We start from the raw sequence: 21,691 nt of genomic DNA, 5'->3' as shown, positions 1-21,691 counted from the left end.
TTCCTGCAGGGGTATGCTTATTAGAACTGACTTTTGCGGCCATTAATGTTGGGACAAAGTGTTTCCCACATACTGTATGTGGCATTGGTTAAACTCCAATAAATGCAACATATATTTGGTATAAAAGGTGAAATTACCCAAAGCCTTAAATTTTACCCTGTACTAATAACAGACAAATTCTGTAAAAAAACTATGACCAGGAAACATTTACAAGGTTTGTGCCAGTAATTGACAACCATGTATTCCCTTTATTTTTACTCTTGTTGCATCTTCAAACCATACCACATGCACTTGGTGACAATATGCTACCTAGAATGAAAGCCTTTCTAGATACACGAATAACTTCCACCTGTTTAAGATTCATATATATAATGTCTTTCAGTAGAGTGAAAATGCCTGCTATTTGCCTAAAGTTTGGCTTTTTACTCTACTGCACATGCACACCCAGCCCAAAGAAGAAAAAAGCAGGCAGAAGATTACTTCTTGGTGTTTGGATGAAAATTACCAGTGCAGTTTTCTGCTTATAGTAGCAAAAACAAAGAATGTGCACCAGAAGTACCAGAGGCTAGGGTATGCTGGTAAATTGTCCATTATACTTTTTGTTTACCCATAATGCAGGATTTTCCTCCCATTATACCAGTGTGATTGCAGTCACACTTCAAGGTGCAAATGTGACAGCCGCATCTGATGCATTAAAGCAATGCATAAATACTCACAGAACTTATGAATCCAAATTAGGTGTAACTGCATAGTTTTATTGTGCACTCTAAAGCTATCGTTTTTAATTTATAATGGATGTCTCACCGTGTCACACCTGCATGTGTTGTGGTGGGTTTCTCCCTCTGCTAATGTCACTCACTTGCTAATTAGACTGCATTTAAAGGATCAGCTTATTGCACACTAGCACTTTGATAAAGGCTGGAGTAAGCATGGGTGCATGGTAAGCATGGGTGTCATGAAAATGACCTAACAACCGTATGCTCAAACACTGTAGAGAAACCTTGTAGCATTCTAGCACTTTATTTTTGTTAAGTCCAATGACATCACACAGCAACAAATTCTTCTAAGGAAGTAAAATAGTAAAAAGGCACAAAAAGTCCCACAGAAGTATATGCACAGTCTGAAGAAAAATAATGGCCGAAGAGTAACTGAAGCGGTTGATCCGAAGTGCAGGAATCCTTTGTGCCAAGATAACTGGATTATCTGCCTATTGTTTCCAATCAGGCTGGGGCAGACGTGTTGGAGCCTTTGGGTATCAGTCCCTAATCTCATAAGAGAGAAATGAAATCAATTCCGCCATTGTTTATCATAAATCCGTCACAGCGGGTTTTTGCAGGGTTCGATTGTATACAAGCATGGACTGCATTCAGGCGAGCTCTCACTTGGAAATAAGAAAGATATAAAATTGAAACAAGATCCTGGTGCTTTATGCACAGTACCTGGACAGATTTCACTTGACAACTCAGTAACCAATCTTCAGAGGGAAACCTAGCGACTCATGTACTGAGTTAACATGATATTGTTCAGGAAGGCTAATGAATCAAAACCACCAGTCTGTGGTAATAGCTCATCTTTCTTAGTCCAGATTCCCAGGTTCTATAGTGACACTGCTGTTTGTTACTCTGACTCCATACCAACCACCCCAGTACTTTGTGTCTTGTCCACCGTGTTGGAAATATATGTAGCGTATACCTGGTCCATAATTGTAAAATATGTGTTTCATCTAAGGAAAAAACAGAGTCGCCGTAATAAAGTCATGTTTTTTACATCAGTCTATACTGCTAAAAGTGAACACTGTGCCTAGATGGCACAATGTAGAACAAGTTTGGGATGGCTTATCTGGTAACCCGTTATCCAGAAAGTTCCAAATTATGGGAAGTCCATCTCCCATAGACTCCCTTATAAATAATTTAAATTTTAAAAAAGTTTTAATTTTCTCTGTAATAATAAAACAGTACCTTGTTTGATCCTAACTAGGCTGCACAAACCCATAATGGTGGCTGAACAATCCTGTTATTCTAAAGGAGTTGTTCACCTTTAAATGCACTTTTAGTGATTAGAATACAAATAATACACGGGAGCGCTTAACGCTAGAATCCAAGTTAGATAATTAGTTAGAGCAAAGTAATGTATAGTATAACAGGGGTTATGTAATATATGAAGAGGAAGAATTATATCCCATAATCCTTGTTCAAATAGAATGTGTCAAATTACATGTGCAGAAATACAGTTGTTGTGAAATTTGTCATTGAGCACTGTATGAGGCACTAGTGCACTTTGAATACTAAAAAGATTTGTATGTGATATGAGTTTTTGATATTTCACATATATTCTACATTGCATATATATTTTTTGTGTACACACTTGTTCAGCATGAGCTCAGTGAAGAGGGCTTGTTCTGAACATATGTTTTGCCAGTTGATTTAATCACAAAATAATCTATGGTTTTTGTTTTTTTTGAGCTTAAAGAAGGAAAGTAATTTTTTTTTACTGCCAATAGATTCACCACATTAGTGCTTGAGCAGAAAGCATTCCCATACCTGAGTAAACAGCCTAGAAGCTTTCTCGGTTTGCCTAAGACAACAGCTGCCATTTAAGTAGCTTCCTGCTGCAGCTCTAGCCTTATAGCTCAGATCACATATTCCTAATGGAGGGGGGGAGGGAGTTCTTAGCATTCTTGTGGGAGGGGGAGCAGGAGAGGGGAGAAAACTGTGCAGACTCTGGCCCAGGGAATTAAGGATTTTTCTAAAAGAGAGGAAGTCAGACAACTGAACAAGTTTACAAAAAAGGAGACAAGAGATTCTGTGTTTCTTTTAATAGAGGACTCCTTTTCTGTGAGTGCTTATGGCTGTATTTACATAGACCTTTCTGATAAAGCTTACTTAGTTTTTACCTTTCCTTCTTCTTTAACAGGGCACACAGGGAAATTCAAGCTACTCCATGTTAGGACCTTTTAATAATTAGTGCTGATATTTCTTGAAACACCACTTTTATCTAGCGTAAATTTGCTACATAGCATTATCAAAGACTATAAGATACATCACTAATGGCAGTGTTCTGAATAGCCAGGAAAGGAGGTTAGAAGCAAAATATATGTAGACTGTTAAGTTACATGTTCTGTCAAACACTAAATGTCAACTCTATCTCAGTACACATTCTGGAGAATGTATACGTTAGGGCTGCAGGGCTGAATGTGGGCTTTAGACTTTAATGGCCCTCACATTGCTCAAGAACTCCACTTTGGATAATATGATTTTCTTATACAAGTAGAAGTAGTACAAGAGGTACAACTACAACTACTACAACTACAACTAGTATAACAGTCTACTGCAAAAACATAAGGTAAGAGGACATAACAAACAATAAGGTATATCTGCATAATTTGTAATTTATAATGCTAATAGTACGCTAAAGAGTACAATCTATGAAAGCTTGCATATTGGAGGTTTGTGTATTGGAGTTTGGAATTCATTGTCAGCGGCATAAAAATTATTTCGCTCATGCTGGGGCTTTGCTGAATGTTTCTAAACTCTTTTATCCATATCCCCTACATACACAGCTCCCTCACCAATGTTTAGGATGATCAATTTTTAGTAATGTATAGTATAATAGGGGTTATACAATATATGAAGAGGAATGTGTCAAATTACATGTGCAGAAATACAGTTGTGAAATTTGTAATTGCTCATTGAGCACCGTATGAGGCACTAGTGCACTTTGAATACTAAAAAGATTTGTATGTGATATGAGTTTTTGATATTTCACATATTTCTGATATTTTTTGATATTTCTTTCTGCCCTGCTTGCATGGCATGTAGGACGGGAAACCAAAAGTTGAAGTTTTATTACAGAAACATAGGTTTTGCTTTCTGTCCTCCTTTTTTAAGCATTTAAGGAGTTAGGGATCCACTGTTTATGATTCATATAATTCTTTTATCAAGAATGAATACCTGCTGCCAGTAGGTTTCACTGTGACTTTCCATCCTAACTAAGTTTGGACGAAATTCTTTTAAAACCTTTTTATGTTTTGAAAGCAGCTGAACCACTATTTCGTATGTTGAGCCACAATCCCATCTTCGAGCATACCTAAAGGAATGACAAGATATAGTAAGACATTAATACTGCACATGGGAAGAACATCCAAACTCCTCCTAAAATGGTAGCTAGAACCCCATCGAAGAGTGTAAACTATTGTGGCTGCTTCTTTGCAGGCTATAAGCTATGTTTTATGTGTCCATTAATGAATGTTTTCAGCTAGCCATAGTCCCAGAAAATTTAGGTTATGCCTCCTGATATCTATGCCATACCTCCACTGACTTGAAAGGTTATTCATATGGAAAGTTGTTGCCGTAAGTCAGACAACACTGGCATCTTTTTACCATGACTGAAACTACAGAGAGTACAGAAAGAGTGAAATAATTATATATTGATTTGTTAATCTTTCTAGTAAACAAATACTACAAGGGGAATATTTTAATTGCCAAATGCTTTACCATTCCAGCAGTATTATCAATTACTTACCAGTCCTCAATTACAATATCTGGCTGTACAGTATCCATCAGCTTATCTTGGTATCCCATTTTCTTGAGTTGGATTAGCTGCGATTTCTTACACTCCCTGTACAAATATACAGTAAATATACAATTATAGACGAAACAATAATTACCTGTGCATGGATATGACATTCTTGTGAAATTATAATTATGGAATGCATCAATAAAAGATCAACCAACTATTTGGCTTATTCTACTGGCATGCTTACCAATTTGTTGGCAATATAAAAAAATAAATATCAAACAACCTGGACAGTGATTCACAAATACAATACTCAAGATCTACCAGTGGGTCACACTTAATGTCCTAAAAGCCCTGCCTGTTTATGGATTTTAAGATTGAACTTTATTTATAGTTTTAGTATATAGTATAGATTTAGTTAGACATTTAGCTTCAATAACATGCACGTGTGGCTATATGGGTCTGGTCGTGTTATTATTAGAAATATATGCAGGTGCCAATTTGTTAAGACCTATCAGTGACTCTAATGGCTAACCTTCTGCCCCAAGCCAGAGCTCCTTTTCTTTATAAAACTCACCATCCCTGGGTACCTTAGCATAGAGGACACCATCTTACTGCTCTCTTTCAAGTATCTCCTGCACCTTTGGTAGGCACATGAACAGTACAGCCCATCTGATCTGATTACTTTATTGCACATGCACCCAGCTTTATTAGGGACAGGGGAAACCTGGGTGAAAGCAGCATGATAGCAATGAAGCAATCTACAATCAAGTACATTAGGACCACAAATATATTACAGCTAAAAAAACACATTTGTTAGTTCAGGAAAAATATTTTATATGGTAGAGTGAATTATTTGCAATGTGCACAGTGTTTAGAAATAAAAAGTACACCATAACAATTATGACAGAATCCTTTTAAAGGGGACCTGTCTCCCTCAAGCTGCAGGCATACCTTCAGTTCTCTCAATAGTGCCCTTAAGTCTCCCTATATTTCTCCTATTCATATGATCAGAAGCCTCATAGAAAAAAAAACCCCGCTGATCTCTGTAGAAGAAAAATTCCCATAACGCCTCGCTCCTGCACCAAGACCGGTGTACATGCAGTTAGTAAGACTATGAGGAAGCTTCCTGATGATTGGCTCAGCTCCACATTCCTAAGGGGGGGATGGAATTCTTATGGGAGGAGGGAGCAGGAGAGGGTAGAGAGGAGAGTGCTGCGTGTCTCTGGCACAGCAAAACAAAGACAACAAAATCCTTTCTTTTGACAGAGAACTCAATGCAGCGTTTCTGTGAGTGCTTATGGCTGTATTTACATAGACCTTTCTGATAAAGCTTACTTAGTTTTTACCTTTACTTAAATTGATTTAAAAATCTGAGCTGTCAATCATATATAATCATTTGACTGTCAGCCCAGATGTTTAATTATTAATTGCTTTAACTTTTTATTTAGCACTTCCTAGATATCACCTAGATGGCAAATGCATAAGATTTTGGGTAGATACAAAGCTTGCCTTAATAACAGTGCCCACAAAATGGCACCTGCCTGCTGGCTGTGACAGTAAATTCCAGGACTTAAATGGAAAAAAAAATAAAGAGTTTATATAGTGCAAGTAAAGTTTATTTTGCTCAACTAATATGACAAAAGTATTTGGTATTATTTTTTAGGGTGACCGGTCCTCTTTAAGAAAACTGGGCCATATTTATAAATGCATGAAAAATATTTTACCCAATAAAATACTGAAAAAGAAAGTGCTAAGTAAATGCAGTACTGTATTCAAACACCTTTCTTTTTGTCCTTGTGTGAGTAACTTGGTGTATTTACCATACTTGTTTAGTAGATGGTACTGTGTCTATAAATATGTGTTCATGGTAATATTTTATTTTGCATGTGAATTACACTAAAATGTAATTTTATCTAGATATTTATACATTTATATAATATAATATAAAATATAAATATATTTACATTTATATTATTTAAAGGAGAAGAAAAGGTAAAAACTAAGTAAGGTTTATCAGAAAGGTCTATGTAAATACAGCCATAAGCACTCACAGAAACACTGCACTGTCAAAAGATTAGTTGTGTCTGTTTTCCTGTGCCAGAGACACCCAGCTCTTTGCTTTCTGCTCTCTCCTGCTGCCCCCTCCCTCAAGAATGCGAAGAACTCACTCCCCCCCCTAAGGAATGTGGATCTGAGCCAATCAGCAGGAAGCTTGCGCAAAAAATTCTGGAAGGTTCTGCTGCTCTTTACAATCATTTGGTATGAAAATTTTGTGACTTTTGGATCGCCAATACGATATTATCGTGACATACAATTTTTTTGTAAGCATTTTCGTGATATTTGCGATCTTCAGAAATTATCGTATACAATCCGAATTTTTCCAAATCGGGATTCGAACTCGTGTTTTAATGAATCGGCCCTCTAGTCTTACTAGCTGAGCATGTTCACTTGGTCTGGGTGTCTGTGCAGGAGTGAGGTATTATGAGAACTTTCTTTACACAGCTTAGCGTTTTTTCTTCCTGTTTGGCTTCTGATCATCTGAACGGGAGAAATATGGGGAGACTTAAGGGCAATATTGAAACAACTGAAGGTATGCCTGCAGCTTGAAAATAACTCTTTATTAACCTTTCCTTCTCGTTTAAGGGCTAAGGTACATGGGGAAAGCTCAGAAACACGATCTGGATATATATTGTATATGGGTTGTATGCGGGCATATCTTGGAGGCCTACTTTATTACTTTTCACTATTCAAATAAGGTATCAATCCCTTGCTTTAGTGTGGCACAGGGTATTGCTTTTAGCAGCACACTGAGGTTATGTTAAACTAGATTATGGTAAGCTTCTCTAAATAAATGAGTTTTTAGAGATCTCTTGAAGGCAGAGAGATTGGGAGAAAGTCTGACAGATTGTGGGAGCGAATTCCAGAGAAGCGGGGCAGCCCTTGCAAAGTCTTGAATGCGAGCGTGTGAGGAGGGAATGAGAGCGGAGGTGAGGAGCAGGTCAGTAGAGGAGCGTAACAAGCGGGTTGGATGGTACCTAGAGATAAGTTCAGAGATGTAGGGTGGGGCAGTTATGAACTGCTTTGAATGTGAGAGTCAGAAGTTTGAATTTCATCCTGGATGGTAGGGAAAGCCAGTGCAGGGATTGGCAGAGTGGCATGGCAGAGGAGGAGCGGTTGGAGAGGTGTATGAGCCTGGCAGCAGTATTCATTATGGACTGGAGAGGGGACAGTCTTTCGAGGGGAAGGCCAATTAATAGGGAGTTACAGTAGTCCAGGCAAGATATTATAAGAGAGTGAATAAGAATTTTGGCAGCATCTTGGGTGATAAATGATTGTATTTTGGAAATATGCATCATTAGCATAGAGGTGGTACTGAAAACCAAAAGAATTGATTAATAAAGGGCATCTATCACCCCTATATTGTTTCATCCACCAGAGGTGTAGGCTAATAGAGCCCGCACTCCAGATATGGGAAACAATAGTCTTTTTTTAAATAACTGCAGAGCTGCAGTTTATAGTGGTTGTCACTGGCTCTTAATAACACCAAAAAATGAAAGTGTATCAAATTAATTAAAATATAATGTATTGTTGTCCTGCACTGGTAAAAGCTGTGTGTTTGGTTTAAAAACACTATTATAGTTTATATGAACAAAGCTGCTGAGTAGTCATGGGGGGGATAACTATTCAAATTACCACAGGGCTAAATGGCATAGCAGATACGCTCTGTAAAACTCTATTTTATTCTACAGAGCTTATGAGCCTCCATGGCTACACAGAAGCTTATTTATATTAACTGCTGTCTCCAGTGCTCAAACGGGACATTATTGAATTAGAGAGGGTCCAGAGCAGGGCTGGTAAAGGGAATGGAAAGTCTCAGTTATGAAGAAAGACTAGCCAAGTTGGGTCTGTTTACACTGGAGAAGATGATAACTATGTATAAATATATAAGAGGATCATATAATAACCTCTCTAATGCTTTATTTACCAGTAGGTCCTTCCAACTGACATGGCACCCACTCCGTTAGAAGAAGAAAGGTTCTGTTTAAATATTAGGAAAGGATTTTTTACTGTGAGAGCTGTGAAGTTGTAGAATTCCCTCCCTGGCTCATACTAAGGATTTTTTTCCCCTCTGTAGCAAATTAGAGAGGCTTTAGATGGGGGTTTTTTTGCTTTCTTCTGGATCAACTAGCAGTTAGGCAGGTTATATATATGCATTATGGTTGAACGTGATGGACGTATGTCTTTTTTCAACCTAACTTTCTACTGTATGTTACTATGTTGCATTTGTTCTTAAGCAAATACACAACTTTTACCAGTTCAGGGCAACAGTACATTACATTTTTTTTACTTTGATAAACTATAATTTTTTGTTAAAAAAGGCGACTTGTCACCCAGACAGGGTGTATAATGAAAGTCATTTGCAAATTAGACATGTAATTTGTGTTGCATTGAGCTAAGGCAGGCAATTACTGATACAGGTATAGGATCTATTATCCAGAATGCTCGGGATCTGGGGTTTTCCAGGTAAGAGATCCTTTATAATTTGGATCTCCATACTTAAAATTTGCTAAAAATATTGTTTAAACATTAAAGGAGACATTTTATAAAAAGTTCATATTCAGTTATAATATTTATCCTCCCTCAAAATGTATCGATGCAGAAAGAAAGATGTTTTGAAAGCATTTTACCTCCTAAAACTGTCATTATATGAGAGCTGCATACACAACCTCTCTAATCAGAAGCCAGAGCAAAATGAAACATGGGAGTGTGGCTTCAGTCTTCCACAGGAAGTGGTGGGACTGACAGGCTTTACTCAGCAGCAGCAGCTGGGAAATCCCCTCCCAGTTTCCTCCTCCTGTGTCTCTCTGCTTGTGCTGCTGCCAGGAGAGGACTGCCTGTGACATCGCTAAGCCCTGCCCACCCTATGCATATTCACTGCACTTTAAGCTCTGCTAAAGTCTATCAGGCTGGGGCCTGCATCCCTGAGCCACATACTGAAGAGTCTAAACCGGAAGCTGGCAAAGGGTATGGGTAGAGCACAGTTTTCAAGCAGTCAATATATTTGAACCCAAAGGTATTAAAATAAAAGCACTTACTTCTATTTTGCATTATTTTACATGGTTTAGTGCATTGTAAAAATGTATGGTATATATCCCCTTTAAAGGAGAAGGAAAGGTAAAAATCACCGGGGGGTGCCAAATGTTAGGCCCCTCCCAGTGATTGTAATTGCTTACCTTTTACCCGGGATGGTGCTCCCGTTAGGAGAAATCTGAACCCACCCGGGGTAGCTGCAAGGGAGCGATCCTCTTACTTTTCCTGTCTTTGCACTGCTTTTGCATGCACAATAGAGTAAAAAGCTGAACTTCAAGAAAGTCATTTTTATCCTACTGCGCATGTGCCAGCCCTGGGATTTGGAAGAATGAAGACAGACAGGAGAGGGTCGCTCTCCCGTAGCCTGGCTGGTGCAGTTTTCTCCTAACAAGAGCAACAGCCCGGGGTAAAAGGTAAGCAATTACAAACACTGGGGGGGGGTGCCTAACATTTGGCACCCCACAGTGATTTTTACCTTTCCTTCACCTTTAAATAAACCCATTAGGGTTTTTTCCACCGATATGAATTCATGCAGTTTAGTTTGGAACTAGTTAGCAGGTACTGTTTTATTTTAACAGAAGAAAAAGGAAAAAAGGAAATCACTTTGAAAAATTAGAATCATTTCTGGATAATGAATTCTACACCTTTACTTTCCATTAGCACTTCCTAGATGTCACTGCACTCCTCACAGTCTAAAACTGTGTATCCTGTGCATGGGCATGGACATTAGGTCCCCCATTCTGGCACATACACAAGATTTAGGGTGGTATAGAACTTGCCTCTAAGGAACAGTAACACCAAAAATGTAAGTGTATCAAAGTAATTAAAATATAATGACATTCAGAATCACTACTATAGTTTTTTATTTATTGAAAATGTTCTATATTCAAAAGTATACAAAGCAATACTAACACAGTAAAGGATCATATTTCAGATTTGTTTATGTTCCCAGGCCTCTACTGGTTATATTCTAGATTCTAATTTTAGAAAGTATGCCTTTATTTACTTGTATGTATGTATAACTTTATTTATAAAGCACTACATGGACACAAAGCACTGTACAATCTTACAATATACACAATATACACAATTGAAATAGTGAGTTAAATATGGAAAATAAGCGCTGTGGATTTGATTTATTATTTACATGTGTATTAAAGTATGCTTGCTTTAATACAAAAAGTAATAAAGAATAAACAATGAAGTATAAAACAGAATGAAAAGAGAAAGAGAAAAAAAAGACTATTCTTAACTTATGGTGCATCCTTTGCAGGCCCGTATATACCTTATAAAGTGAATGTCTATCAGTCTGGGTGTAGGGCGGTTGTAATTGTTACACATAGGGAGGACAAGTGTCAAAATAAATACAATAAATAAGTATAAATACAGAGAGATTAAGTGCCATGGTATCTGAAGGTTGGGAAAATTGTTTGCGTATAGAATCGACTTTGATTTAAAGAAATCAGCAAAGTCCTGAGAGGTATGTTCAGATACAATTGATTAATTAGGTAAAAGATGAAATAGTGAGTTAAATATGGAAAATAAGCACTGTGGATTTGATTTATTATTTACATGTGTATTAAAGTATGCTTGCTTTAATACAAAAAGTAATAAAGAATAAACAATGAAGTATAAAACAGAATGAAAAGAGAAAGAGAAAAAAAAGACTATTCTTAACTTATGGTGCATCCTTTGCAGGCCCGTATATACCTTATAAAGTGAATGTCTATCAGTCTGGGTGTAGGGCGGTTGTAATTGTTACACATAGGGAGGACAAGTGTCAAAATAAATACAATAAATAAGTATAAATACAGAGAGATTAAGTGCCATGTGGTATGAGACAGTAGGAAGGAAGTCCCTGACCGGTAGATCTTACAATCTAAGTGAATGGGTAACATATAGGCACAAATTGGAAGGTAAGAGTGCACAAGGTATGGGCATTTACCCTTTAGTGCAGGACTAGACAAAATAATGTTTTAGTGCTCCAGAAGGTAGCATCTGAGTGAATGAGTGTTCCCTATGGAGGAATTCAGGGATAGAGTTCCAGAGGTAAGGAGCAGCAAGATAGAAAGGTTTAAGACGAGAGAGCGCAAGGGGTGTGGATGGTGTAAAAAGGCGGAGGCTCTAAGAGGAGCGGAGGAGATGACCAGGATATGCAGGGGGACCAGTGAAGAAATGTAGTGAGGAGCAGAAGAGTGAAGGTCTTTGAATGTTAGCAGAAGGATTTTGTATGCTATCCTTTGCTTAACAGGCAGCCATGCTGTACAGATTAAGTGAGGCTGAACAGATTCCCTCTTAGGTGAGAACAGGAGGATCCTGGCAGCAGAGTTTAAAATGGATTGCAGGGGAGAGAGGTGGGAGTCTGGGAGGCCGGTTAGTAGCAGATTGCAGTAATCTAAGCAGGAAAGGATAAGGCCATAAATTAGTGTTTTATCAGTAACTTGTGAAAGAAAGGGGCGTATCTTGGCAATATTGCAGAGGAAAAAGGCTAGGTTTGGGCGGTAAGACCATGAGCTCTGTTTTACCAAGGTTAAGTTTGAGGAGGCGATGGGTTATCCATGAGGTGATAGCCTGGAGGCAGTTACCAATCTGGGTTTGAACATCAGTGGTTAGTGAAGGGGTGTCTAAATATATCTGGATGTCATCTGCATATAAGTGATATTTAAGACCAAAAGAAGAAATAGGGTCTCCTAAAGAGAAATTGTACAGGGAGTACAGCAAAAAAGCCCAGTACAGAACCTTGAGGCACCCCCACACTAAGATGAACTGGGATAGAGGATTTGTTAGAAAAAGCAACAGAGAAGGAGCAGTAAGAAAAAGAACCAGGATGCAGTTTGATCCCAGAGAATTTGCATAAGGACAGAATAGTCAACAGTATAAAAAGCAGAGGAAAGGTCCAGGAGAATGAGAACTGAGTAGTGTCCTTTGGCCTTGGCAGTCTGGAGATTGTTTGCCACCCTACAAAAGGCTGTGTCAGTAGTGTGCGCAGGCCGAAAACCAAACTGCATGGGGTCCAGCAGATTATGGGTGCAGAGGAAGTTAGTGACACGGGAAAAGACAAGACGTTCCAGGCTAGGGGTATGAGAGAGACCAGACGATATTTAGATTTTTTTTAAGAATGGTTTTGACACAGGCTTGATTGAATAGAGAGGGGAAAGTACCAGAAGCCAGAGAGGAATTGAATATGTGAGTAAGAGCTGGAATTAGGGCAGGGGCACACTGTTTCAGTAGTGATGAGGGCATAGGATCCAGTGAGCAGGTAGTAGGCGGAGAGGAATGGAGAAGCTGAGAAACTTCAGGAGATTTAAAAAGGTTGAGATTACTGGTATCTGAAGGTTGGGAAAATTGTTTGCGTATAGAATCGACTTTGATTTAAAGAAATCAGCAAAGTCCTGAGAGGTATGTTCAGATACAATTGATTAATTAGGTAAAAGATGAAATAGTGAGTTAAATATGGAAAATAAGCGCTGTGGATTTGATTTATTATTTACATGTGTATTAAAGTATGCTTGCTTTAATACAAAAAGTAATAAAGAATAAACAATGAAGTATAAAACAGAATGAAAAGAGAAAGAGAAAAAAAAGACTATTCTTAACTTATGGTGCATCCTTTGCAGGCCCGTATATACCTTATAAAGTGAATGTCTATCAGTCTGGGTGTAGGGCGGTTGTAATTGTTACCAGTTCCATAGTGGATATCCCTGGTAACTATTTGTTTGTCTGCAAGTGGTTTAACAATTTTGTATTCTCTTAATTCTGTTTTGTTTCCAGCCCTCTGATATTTAAACTGGGGGGGGGGGGGGTTGGCACTCCCCAGATGGGGTGGCATATTGAACCCAGGGGGTCCATATTTTCTGAAATTTCTTTTGTCTATTGTTAAGTATGCCTGTGAGTTTTCATTTACCAAGATCCAGTTTATTTTGTTTTAAAGCTGTGGTATTGATAAGATTCAAGATTTCACAATAGTGAATTTGGCAGCAAAGAGTATCTGAGTAATTAGAACCCTGGTAGATTTGTTTATGTTTGAGACGGGAAGTCCTATTAATGCATGTTACGGCAACTTGTGGATGTTAACGCCAGTGACTGGATATATAATCTCATAGACTCTGGTTCAAATCTTCTAACCCTAGGACATTGTCACCATGTATGGTATGCTGTACCCTCCTCTCCAAATCCCCTAATGCATAATGCCCTGTTAGTCTTATGTTTTCTGGATGGGAATAAACACCATATAAGTAGGGACTTGTAGAAATGTTGGTGGAGAAATGAGCTACTGAATCCAAGATTTTTTGCCATTTTTGCTCATCCAGTGAGTATCCTAAATCTTTTTTCCATGCCTGCTTATATAAGAGGGTTGAAGTAGATGAGCTTTCTAACAGATTCCTGGGGTCATACAAATTCTTAGTAGGAAGGCAGAGTAGTGTCTTGTTCTTTTTTTTCTTGTTCTTTGATTAAAGAAAATCAGAGACCTAAATAAATCTATACTGTTCCCGGGGGTGAGCCAAGTAGGTTTGTTGGAATCTTTTCCATTTGAGAGGGCCAGAGCATCAAAATATATGCATTGGAATTTTAAGGCCCTTTAACTCCCACCATTAAAATGCTCTCCTGGGGAAAATCCGGGTTGTGGTATTTTATCTTATCCCAAGTTTGAATATTTACCAACATCAGGGTTAGGATGTCAGGCTTAAAAACATAGGGTACCCAGGGCATAGCATTAAGTACAATTGGATGGGTTAAATCTACTTCCATGCCAACCCATTTCGGTGGTAAAGAGGTATGTAATAGGGGAATTGCTGCTAATTGTGTGGCTTGATAATATTTAATAAAAAAAAATAAAAAAGTCTGGAACACCCAGTCCACCTTTTGATTTTGACGTAGTCAAAGTTAGTTTAGACTCTCTTGGTGGTTTGGAGTGCCAGATAAAATTTAAGACTTAGGGGCTGATTTACTAAGACACGATTTCGAATCCGAATTGGAAAAATTCCGATTGGAAACGAACATTTTGCGACTTTTTCGTACTTTTTGCGATTTTTGCAAAAAAACGCGAGTTTTTCGTAGCCATTACGAAAGTTGCGCAAAGTCGCGATTTTTTCGTAGCGTTAACACTTGCGCGCAAAGTCGCGCCTTTTTCGTAGCGTTAAAACTTAAAAGGCGCGACGTTTCGCGCAAGTTTTAACGCTACGAAAAAATCGCGACTTTGCGCAACTTTCGTAATGGCTACGAAAAACTCGCGTTTTTTCGCAAAAAACGTAAAGACGCCGAAAAAATCGCAAAAATACGAAAAAAATCGCAAAATTACCGATCATTACGAAAAAAACGCAATCGGACGCATTCGGCCCGTTCGTGGGTTAGTAAATGTGCCCCTTAGAGTTGTAAATAGTTAAGGTCCATTCTTGGTACTATAGAGACTGGTAGCGTACTGAAATAAAATAGGATTTTAGGGAGCAGAGTCATTCTAATGGCATGTATTCGCCTATCTGATATTTTGTATTTAGACCAGTTTTCCAGGGTGTTTGGTATTGATTGACACTACTGTAGTTTATATAAATAAGCTGTTTACTTTAAAACACTTTTTTTTGGTGTTACTGTTCCTCTAATAACAGTGTCCACAAAATTGCACCAGACTGCTTGCTGCAATTGTGAATTCTAAGACTGAACAAAACAATATGTAAATAATTTATATTGTATAAGTAAAGTTTATTTTGCTAATATCATAGAAAAAGGTTTGGAATTATTTCCTAGGGTTCCCTTTCAAAGCCCTACTGAGATGTTATGCTCCAAGCGGTAGTCTTTAAGTTTATTTTTAAAGAAACATATTCTCTTCCAAATAAAAGGAGCAGCATGAAAGAGGAAAGATTAAAGCAGGAAACAGAAGAAGGCCTGGGTGGTGCATACTGAGCTGCATAACTTTTCAGCTTTATATACTGTAAATAAAGTGGGCAGTACATATGGACCAGTTAGTTATAAAACTTGGTTTAGTGTTTGCCTTCATTACATCTTAAAGGACATGTAAACCCTACATCTTCCTACCATGTATAAAGGTTGGGCACATCTTCCCCACCCAACCTGCATCATGTTAACTGCATTTATCAACACTGTTCACTAATCACATTTTTTTAAAACAAATAGCAGGTATCACCTGGCAGCCAAGTTTCTTCAGCAGAGTGCACAGCTAAACCAGAGTTTCTATGAAAAACAAGCTATGCCATCTCTTCATTGGCTGCTAGACTGAAGGGTGTGTGTAGTAACCTGAGATGAGATATACTAAGCAGTAGGCAAGTAGATTCCTATGGAGGAAAGGCGGTTAGAGAAGGAGAAGGAATCCTAAGTGATTAAAGTGATACTGACAGCCACTTAATTTTTTTTTTTACACCTGCTGTTGTGTTTTAATTTGTATCAGCTTTAAATTCCTTATAAAGTAAATCAGCAAAGTTTTTTTCACTTCATAATTATGGTAGCACGAATTATAGACCCACGGAGCAGCCATGTTTGTTCCCCTCTTCTGGGTTTTAATTTTAATGCCCCAAGTGAATAAATATGCCTAATCACAAACCTGCAATGCCCCTTCTGCTTTCAGCTGGTGTGTGACATAAGCTCAGCTCCATTGTCTATGTGTAATGGGGAGGGGAGAGGCCTTAGAAGCAGGCAGGCACGAGAAAGCTTAAGCTGGCCTGCTATTTAATTCTTCATGGGAAGAGCAGAGAGGGGGCACCGCCCATTGAAGTAGGCAGGCAATGGAAAGATCAAGCCCGCCTGCTATCTATCTCTAGAGAGAGAGAGGGAGGGGGAGCTCCTTGAAGCAAATGGCAAGCTGAATCCTCCCAGTTTATGACGTAGTCCTTTTGACAGATTGAGAAGCTACAGTTGGGTTGCCAGACAGTTGGGTTCAGGATCTTCAGTAGGATTTATGTAGAGAAACAGGACTTTTATTAAAAAAACAGTCAACATGACATGAGGTAGGTTTGGAAGTTGGTTCATATTTTTATAAGAAATTTTTTGTTGTCAGTATCACTTTAAGGGGATGCTGCAGTCTTACAATTAACCTTTTAACGCCCAGAGTGGCTATTTAAATATATCAAAGAGGCTGTTCGCTGATTACATTTTTTGTGGAGGGTGTACATGTCCTTTAAGAAAAACCAACAGACTGCAAGCTATTTATGGAGGGACATTCTACCTTGCTTTCTTGTGCCATGGTAGTACTTACGTGTAAGAAGTAACAAAGTATTTTTTAATGTGTTCATCAGGAAATGGTTGGCCGCAGTCTCCAGGCAGATCCTCAATATTCCACCGATCTCCACCATTCTGTTCAATTTTCCATGACTTGAAAGAATCTTTAGAAGATACAAAGTAAAATTAAGCAGTTCATGTGGTAAATAAATATGTATACAAATATGGCATATATTATCTATTATGAAGATTGCAACTAACAGACCCTTAGTTAGGTATGAAGATCCAAATTACAGAAAACTCCTTATCTGGTACTGCATGTAGAAACAGTCACCTGTCATGAAAATTGTAGAAAATACACCACCACAAGCTCGAAAACAGTGAAGCGTAATATAAATATAGTATAGTTTACATAAGTAAGTTCTTTGGGTAGAACTGTAGGTTAAACAGGAGAAATATTTGCATCATTTACTAAAGAATGAGTTTATTTTTATAAAATCATCTCCTGCTTTGTTTCTGATTAATAGTAATGTGTAAATCGATTCTAAAGGGGCAGGCAGGGGGAGGAACGTAGGTGTCCTTCCTTCCACCACTAACTTGCACGTCAATTTCATCCAGGTGCTCCATGCAGAGAACAGTAACCCTTGGGGCACAAGTGCTGTTAAATGAGGACTAATGGGTAACCCTTAGAACTCTTGTACACCCCCCCCCCCCCACTCTCCCCAGGGTTGTAAATGACCCCTTTAGTGTTTTCTCCACTGGCTTTCTACTCATTGCTCATTGCTCATTGTATGCATGCACTGACAAACATGTGAACAGCCTGTCAGCATACACAGGGAAAAAGTATGCATTTTATAAAAAAAAATCTGCCCTGTGTCCAGACTGACAGGGAGATCCTGTGCCAGTCAGTGCATGAGCAAGATAGAATGGTCAGAAGCAGACTGGCCTTTTCTCTGTGGCAAAAGCACAAGTTAGATTAAAGAGGCACTGACAGACCTATGACAATGAGGTATTTTCATACAAAAGCAAGAAGTTAATTAAAATGTCTACCTTCAGCTTGTGGGTTTTGCAATAAGTTTCTTTTTAAACTCGAGATATGATAAAATATTTTCCAGTCCTGAGGAGACTTTTTGCAGTCTTTTGAGATGTATCCCATACGCATACATTTTGTTTTCCAAAGGGTTGGGGAGTCAATTAAGTTCCTCCACATTGTGCATACACGTCTGTATCGGATTAAATCAGTGGCAGGGACTAAGACCAGAATATGCAGTAAAGCATCTTCTGGAAGTTGATTGATCTTCAGCATTTTGTATCTAAAAATTCTGGGAAAAAATAAATATTTGTCAACAAATAAATCTGATCACAAACAGAACCACTGTTTTTTATTTGATTTACCTTTAGTCCTATTACAGAACAAACTAGAGCATAATTTATTCAACAAAGTTGGGGGCATCTGTGATACGCACAATATTTCCTCTTAAATGTGCGCTTGTATTTGCACACACAAGTTTTGCATCCATTAAAAATTGTGGTTCGCTCAAAGAGTTTGGTGTGAAAACACAACATTTTGTATGTATTCTGAACTAGGCACACGGTTTTAATATGACATCAACAATACATTAATACTAACAACTTAACCAAATCGTAAAACTTAGTATACATTTGACCCCCTTGGAATGGAAGGCAGGAAGGGCTGAGTGGCACTTTCGTGCAGTATCAGTGAAGCACACAAGATCTGTACCTCCACAATCATGTACAATCCATCTCCTCCATGCCTCCTAAACCTTAGGGAAGTATTTTAAGGAAAATTAATATGTGCTGTCATTTGTAAACACAGCATACTATGTCGGATCTGTGGGATGCTGCTTGCATAGTCATGCAGAAAACATAAACACTGCCGTTTGGCCAAACAATTTGTGGAAGATTTCAAATTTTGATATATCCAGATTGGGTGTGCTCATACAACATGAACCACAAAATTTGTGCAATGGCCACATAAGGGATCAGCAGCATCAGAGAAATGCCACCAAATAATATAAAAAATTGTACAGTGATCCATGGCATACCTTAATAAAGCTCTGGAAGCATGCCCAGTAGTGTATGAAGCTAAATATTTACAGTTTAGAGTTAGTGGTCAGCAGTGCTATTACGAAGCAAGGGGAGGGGGACGAGACCCAACTAATTGATTTTTAAATGTTTATTAAATCAGTGGAAAAAGGTGTAAATTATTATGGTGTAGTATTTTAAATAAATTTTGGGATGGTAAACTACACCTTTAACACATCTGTGCTTTGTTCAGGTCATCATCCACTGATGCACTATGATGAGCTTATGTCTGAATCTTCCAGGAAATCCCCCCTCCCCCCCATATATTAGTTTGGCATGTTAGTGACACAATAGCAAAGGTATTTTGCTGGCACCCATGGTAGTGACTTTGCCAGTTATCCAGTGCACTGCCCTAGAAGCCATGCCTGCTGCTCAGTCTAATGTCAGGAACTTTCATAGGTTCTTTTGCTTACTGCTCTTGCCTGCTATATGCAAAGTTCCATCTAATAAATCAGGGATATGCATGGGCAGCTCTTTCAAAGAGAAAGAGTGGCAGCAATGTTGCCTCTAAGCCATTACTGCGCACACAAATTTTGAGACCTACACACAAAAATTATTTGTAAAAAACACATTTTGTACTTATTCTGACCCATCCTTTATATGCACTGTTTTTAAGAGTCTGCCCAAACAGTTGAGGATCTACCAGGGCGATTGCACCTGTGCCCGCACCCCCTTGAGGCTTGAATGAACACAAATGAAAATTGTGTCTGGAGGGCCATTGAATTGAGACTTTGTGATAAGTAGCAACTTTCATTGTGGAATTACTTGTGAACTGGTTATTTTGCTTTACTCTGCAAACAGAAACTGTTCATAAACAGGAAGTGCTACATTTTGTAGTTATGTTTTCTTGTTTAGTGCAATAATCAAATTTAAACAATGCCCTACTACTCAAAATTACTTTAAAAGTACTGAGTTTATGAGATGTTTATGTAAATAAAAGATAGCAATAAATCATGTTAGTGCGTTTAGAAGCAGATTCATCTTTTCTTGGAAATCAGCTGCACCACAAAACCAACATCCAGTTATAAAATGGAAAGTTAACACGATCTCTCGCTGATTGGACTGGGTTTAAAAACGCTGGGATTTATTATCCATGCTAACCCATCATATAAAAACTATTTACACGCCTTCTGTTATCCTTGTCATTTTAGCAATTACAGTATCAATACTGAAAGTAATTTTATTGCGCAGCAAAGGATATGTTATAATACTCTGAACATGTATCATAACTTTAACTGTAAACAGCACTATATGGTACTCACCAGTTTTTTAACTTGTTCCCAGGGAAATCAGAGCAGTGGAATGTCTGTGCCAAGCTCTGCAGCAAAATGAGGGCTGTCACTGTCACATGATCTGCGGATATTGGTGGGACGTAAGCACATATCTACTGAGGCGTCTCCTATATATAAAGTCAGGAAGTACTGCAGCTTTGAAGTTAAACGCAAAACACAGAGATGGCAGGTAATTACTCTTGAAAAGTTGATGTTAGTGGCTAGTCTAGTGGCCCAGCGGAGTCCCATTAAGGTAAATGTTCAAGTGAATTTTCTCTCATTACGCAAATCGCACGTTGCTCCCAAGATTAAAACAACCAGTGCCACACACCCTCAGTAGGCAATGCTACACTCTAAAATGGCAGCTGTTTAGTCAGTACCATGTGTTCTTTTGTTGTGTGGGGTGGGGGGCACACCCTCAGAATAAGCACCAGTTCTATGAAAGCACCTGTACAGTTTTGCAACAGAGTATATAGCATAAAAAAGCACCTTCAGGTTAAAAAGTCTTAAAATATGGTTTGTTAACTCACTTCATTATTTCCTAAAGCAATTTTAAACAAGCCAGATCAGTTGTAGCAAAAGGGCATTTCCTATACAGGCTGAGAAAAGCAGACCCACTCTCATCCGTAGCTTCATGTAGCTCTACAGCACAGATTCCCAATCTTTTTCACTTGTGAGTCACACCCAGATGTAAAAAGTGTTAGTATGCCAAACAAGCATGAAAAAAATCTTTGGGGATTCCAAATAAGGGAAGTGATTGGCTATTGGGTATCCCTATGTAGACTGCTGCCCTGCAGGAGGTTTCTTGTGGAGTAAAACTTGGTCTCTGTGCTTTCAAAACTTTCATCCAAGCCAGAAATTAATAAATTGGAACCTACTTTGAGGCCGCTGGGAGCAACATCAAAGGGGATGGTGAGCAACATGTTGCTCGTGAACCACTGGTTGGGAATCATTGCTTTACAGAAAGGCACTTTGTTGGTCTGTGTGCAGCTTACGGAGCGGAAAACAGCCATGACTGGCACTACCCTAACAGTGTACCTAAATATTTAAGTAAATGTTAGATTTGTTGTAAAAATACCCTGACCACTGGAGAACAGTTAGATGAGAAGAACATTTACACTTAAATTCACACTTAAACCATAGTAAATATGGTTTAATAGTGGAAAGAATTGCAAAGGGCTAATAGGGGAGACTTACTGTATAATTGGGAGATGTGCAAATGGCACTAGATTAAAAGAGAGAAAGTGGAACACAGGGAAAAATAGAGAAACAATAGCATATGGGAGGGAATGGCATAGGTGAAGGTAAAAAGAGGTATGGTAAAGGAAAAAAAAAAAGATTCAAGAAAAGGACAAGACACTAAAGAATCCAAGATGAAAAGGAGATTTGAGAGAGTATGGAAGAACTAGGGCTTGAAAAGCAAAAACGTAAAATAATTCCCTAATATGTGGAAAGTTATTTGTTATTAAGTCTTTCTCTTTGCAATGGGGGAGAATTTACCAGGTTTGTTTTGGTGCCAAAAAACTTTAAGGTGGCCA

General features: G+C 38.3%; 1 protein-coding gene across 1 annotated transcript; it reads right to left on the bottom strand.

Annotated features, from left to right (window-relative positions):
• Nucleotides 1–981: 981 nt before the first annotated feature.
• On the bottom strand, nucleotides 982–20,338 carry LOC101731802 (F-box only protein 6). The gene is made up of 6 exons (XM_018095879.2): nucleotides 20,145–20,338; nucleotides 17,827–18,098; nucleotides 16,814–16,940; nucleotides 4,522–4,617; nucleotides 3,951–4,086; nucleotides 982–1,723 (listed from the first exon to the last, which is right to left on the bottom strand). The coding sequence occupies exons 2-6, from the start codon at nucleotides 18,080–18,082 to the stop codon at nucleotides 1,577–1,579; spliced, it is 762 nt and encodes a 253-aa protein (XP_017951368.1). The 5' UTR covers nucleotides 18,083–18,098; nucleotides 20,145–20,338; the 3' UTR covers nucleotides 982–1,576.
• Nucleotides 20,339–21,691: the final 1,353 nt, after the last annotated feature.

This window comes from Xenopus tropicalis, chromosome 7 (assembly GCF_000004195.4).
Source record: "Xenopus tropicalis strain Nigerian chromosome 7, UCB_Xtro_10.0, whole genome shotgun sequence".
Classification (NCBI taxonomy): Eukaryota; Metazoa; Chordata; class Amphibia; order Anura; family Pipidae; genus Xenopus; species Xenopus tropicalis.
This window is presented reverse-complemented; position numbering and strand designations above follow the sequence as displayed.

Excerpts from the sequence above, each read along its gene's own strand:
- LOC101731802 (XM_018095879.2), bottom strand. The coding sequence starts at position 18,082 with ATGCTGAAGATCAATCAACTTCCAGAAGATGCTTTACTGCATATTCTG. Across the intron at positions 4,618-16,813 it reads TACTTTGTTACTTCTTACAC|GGAGTGTAAGAAATCGCAGC; the intron begins GTAAGTACTACC and ends ATATTTGTACAG. Across the intron at positions 4,087-4,521 it reads GATATTGTAATTGAGGACTG|GTATGCTCGAAGATGGGATT; the intron begins GTAAGTAATTGA and ends TCATTCCTTTAG.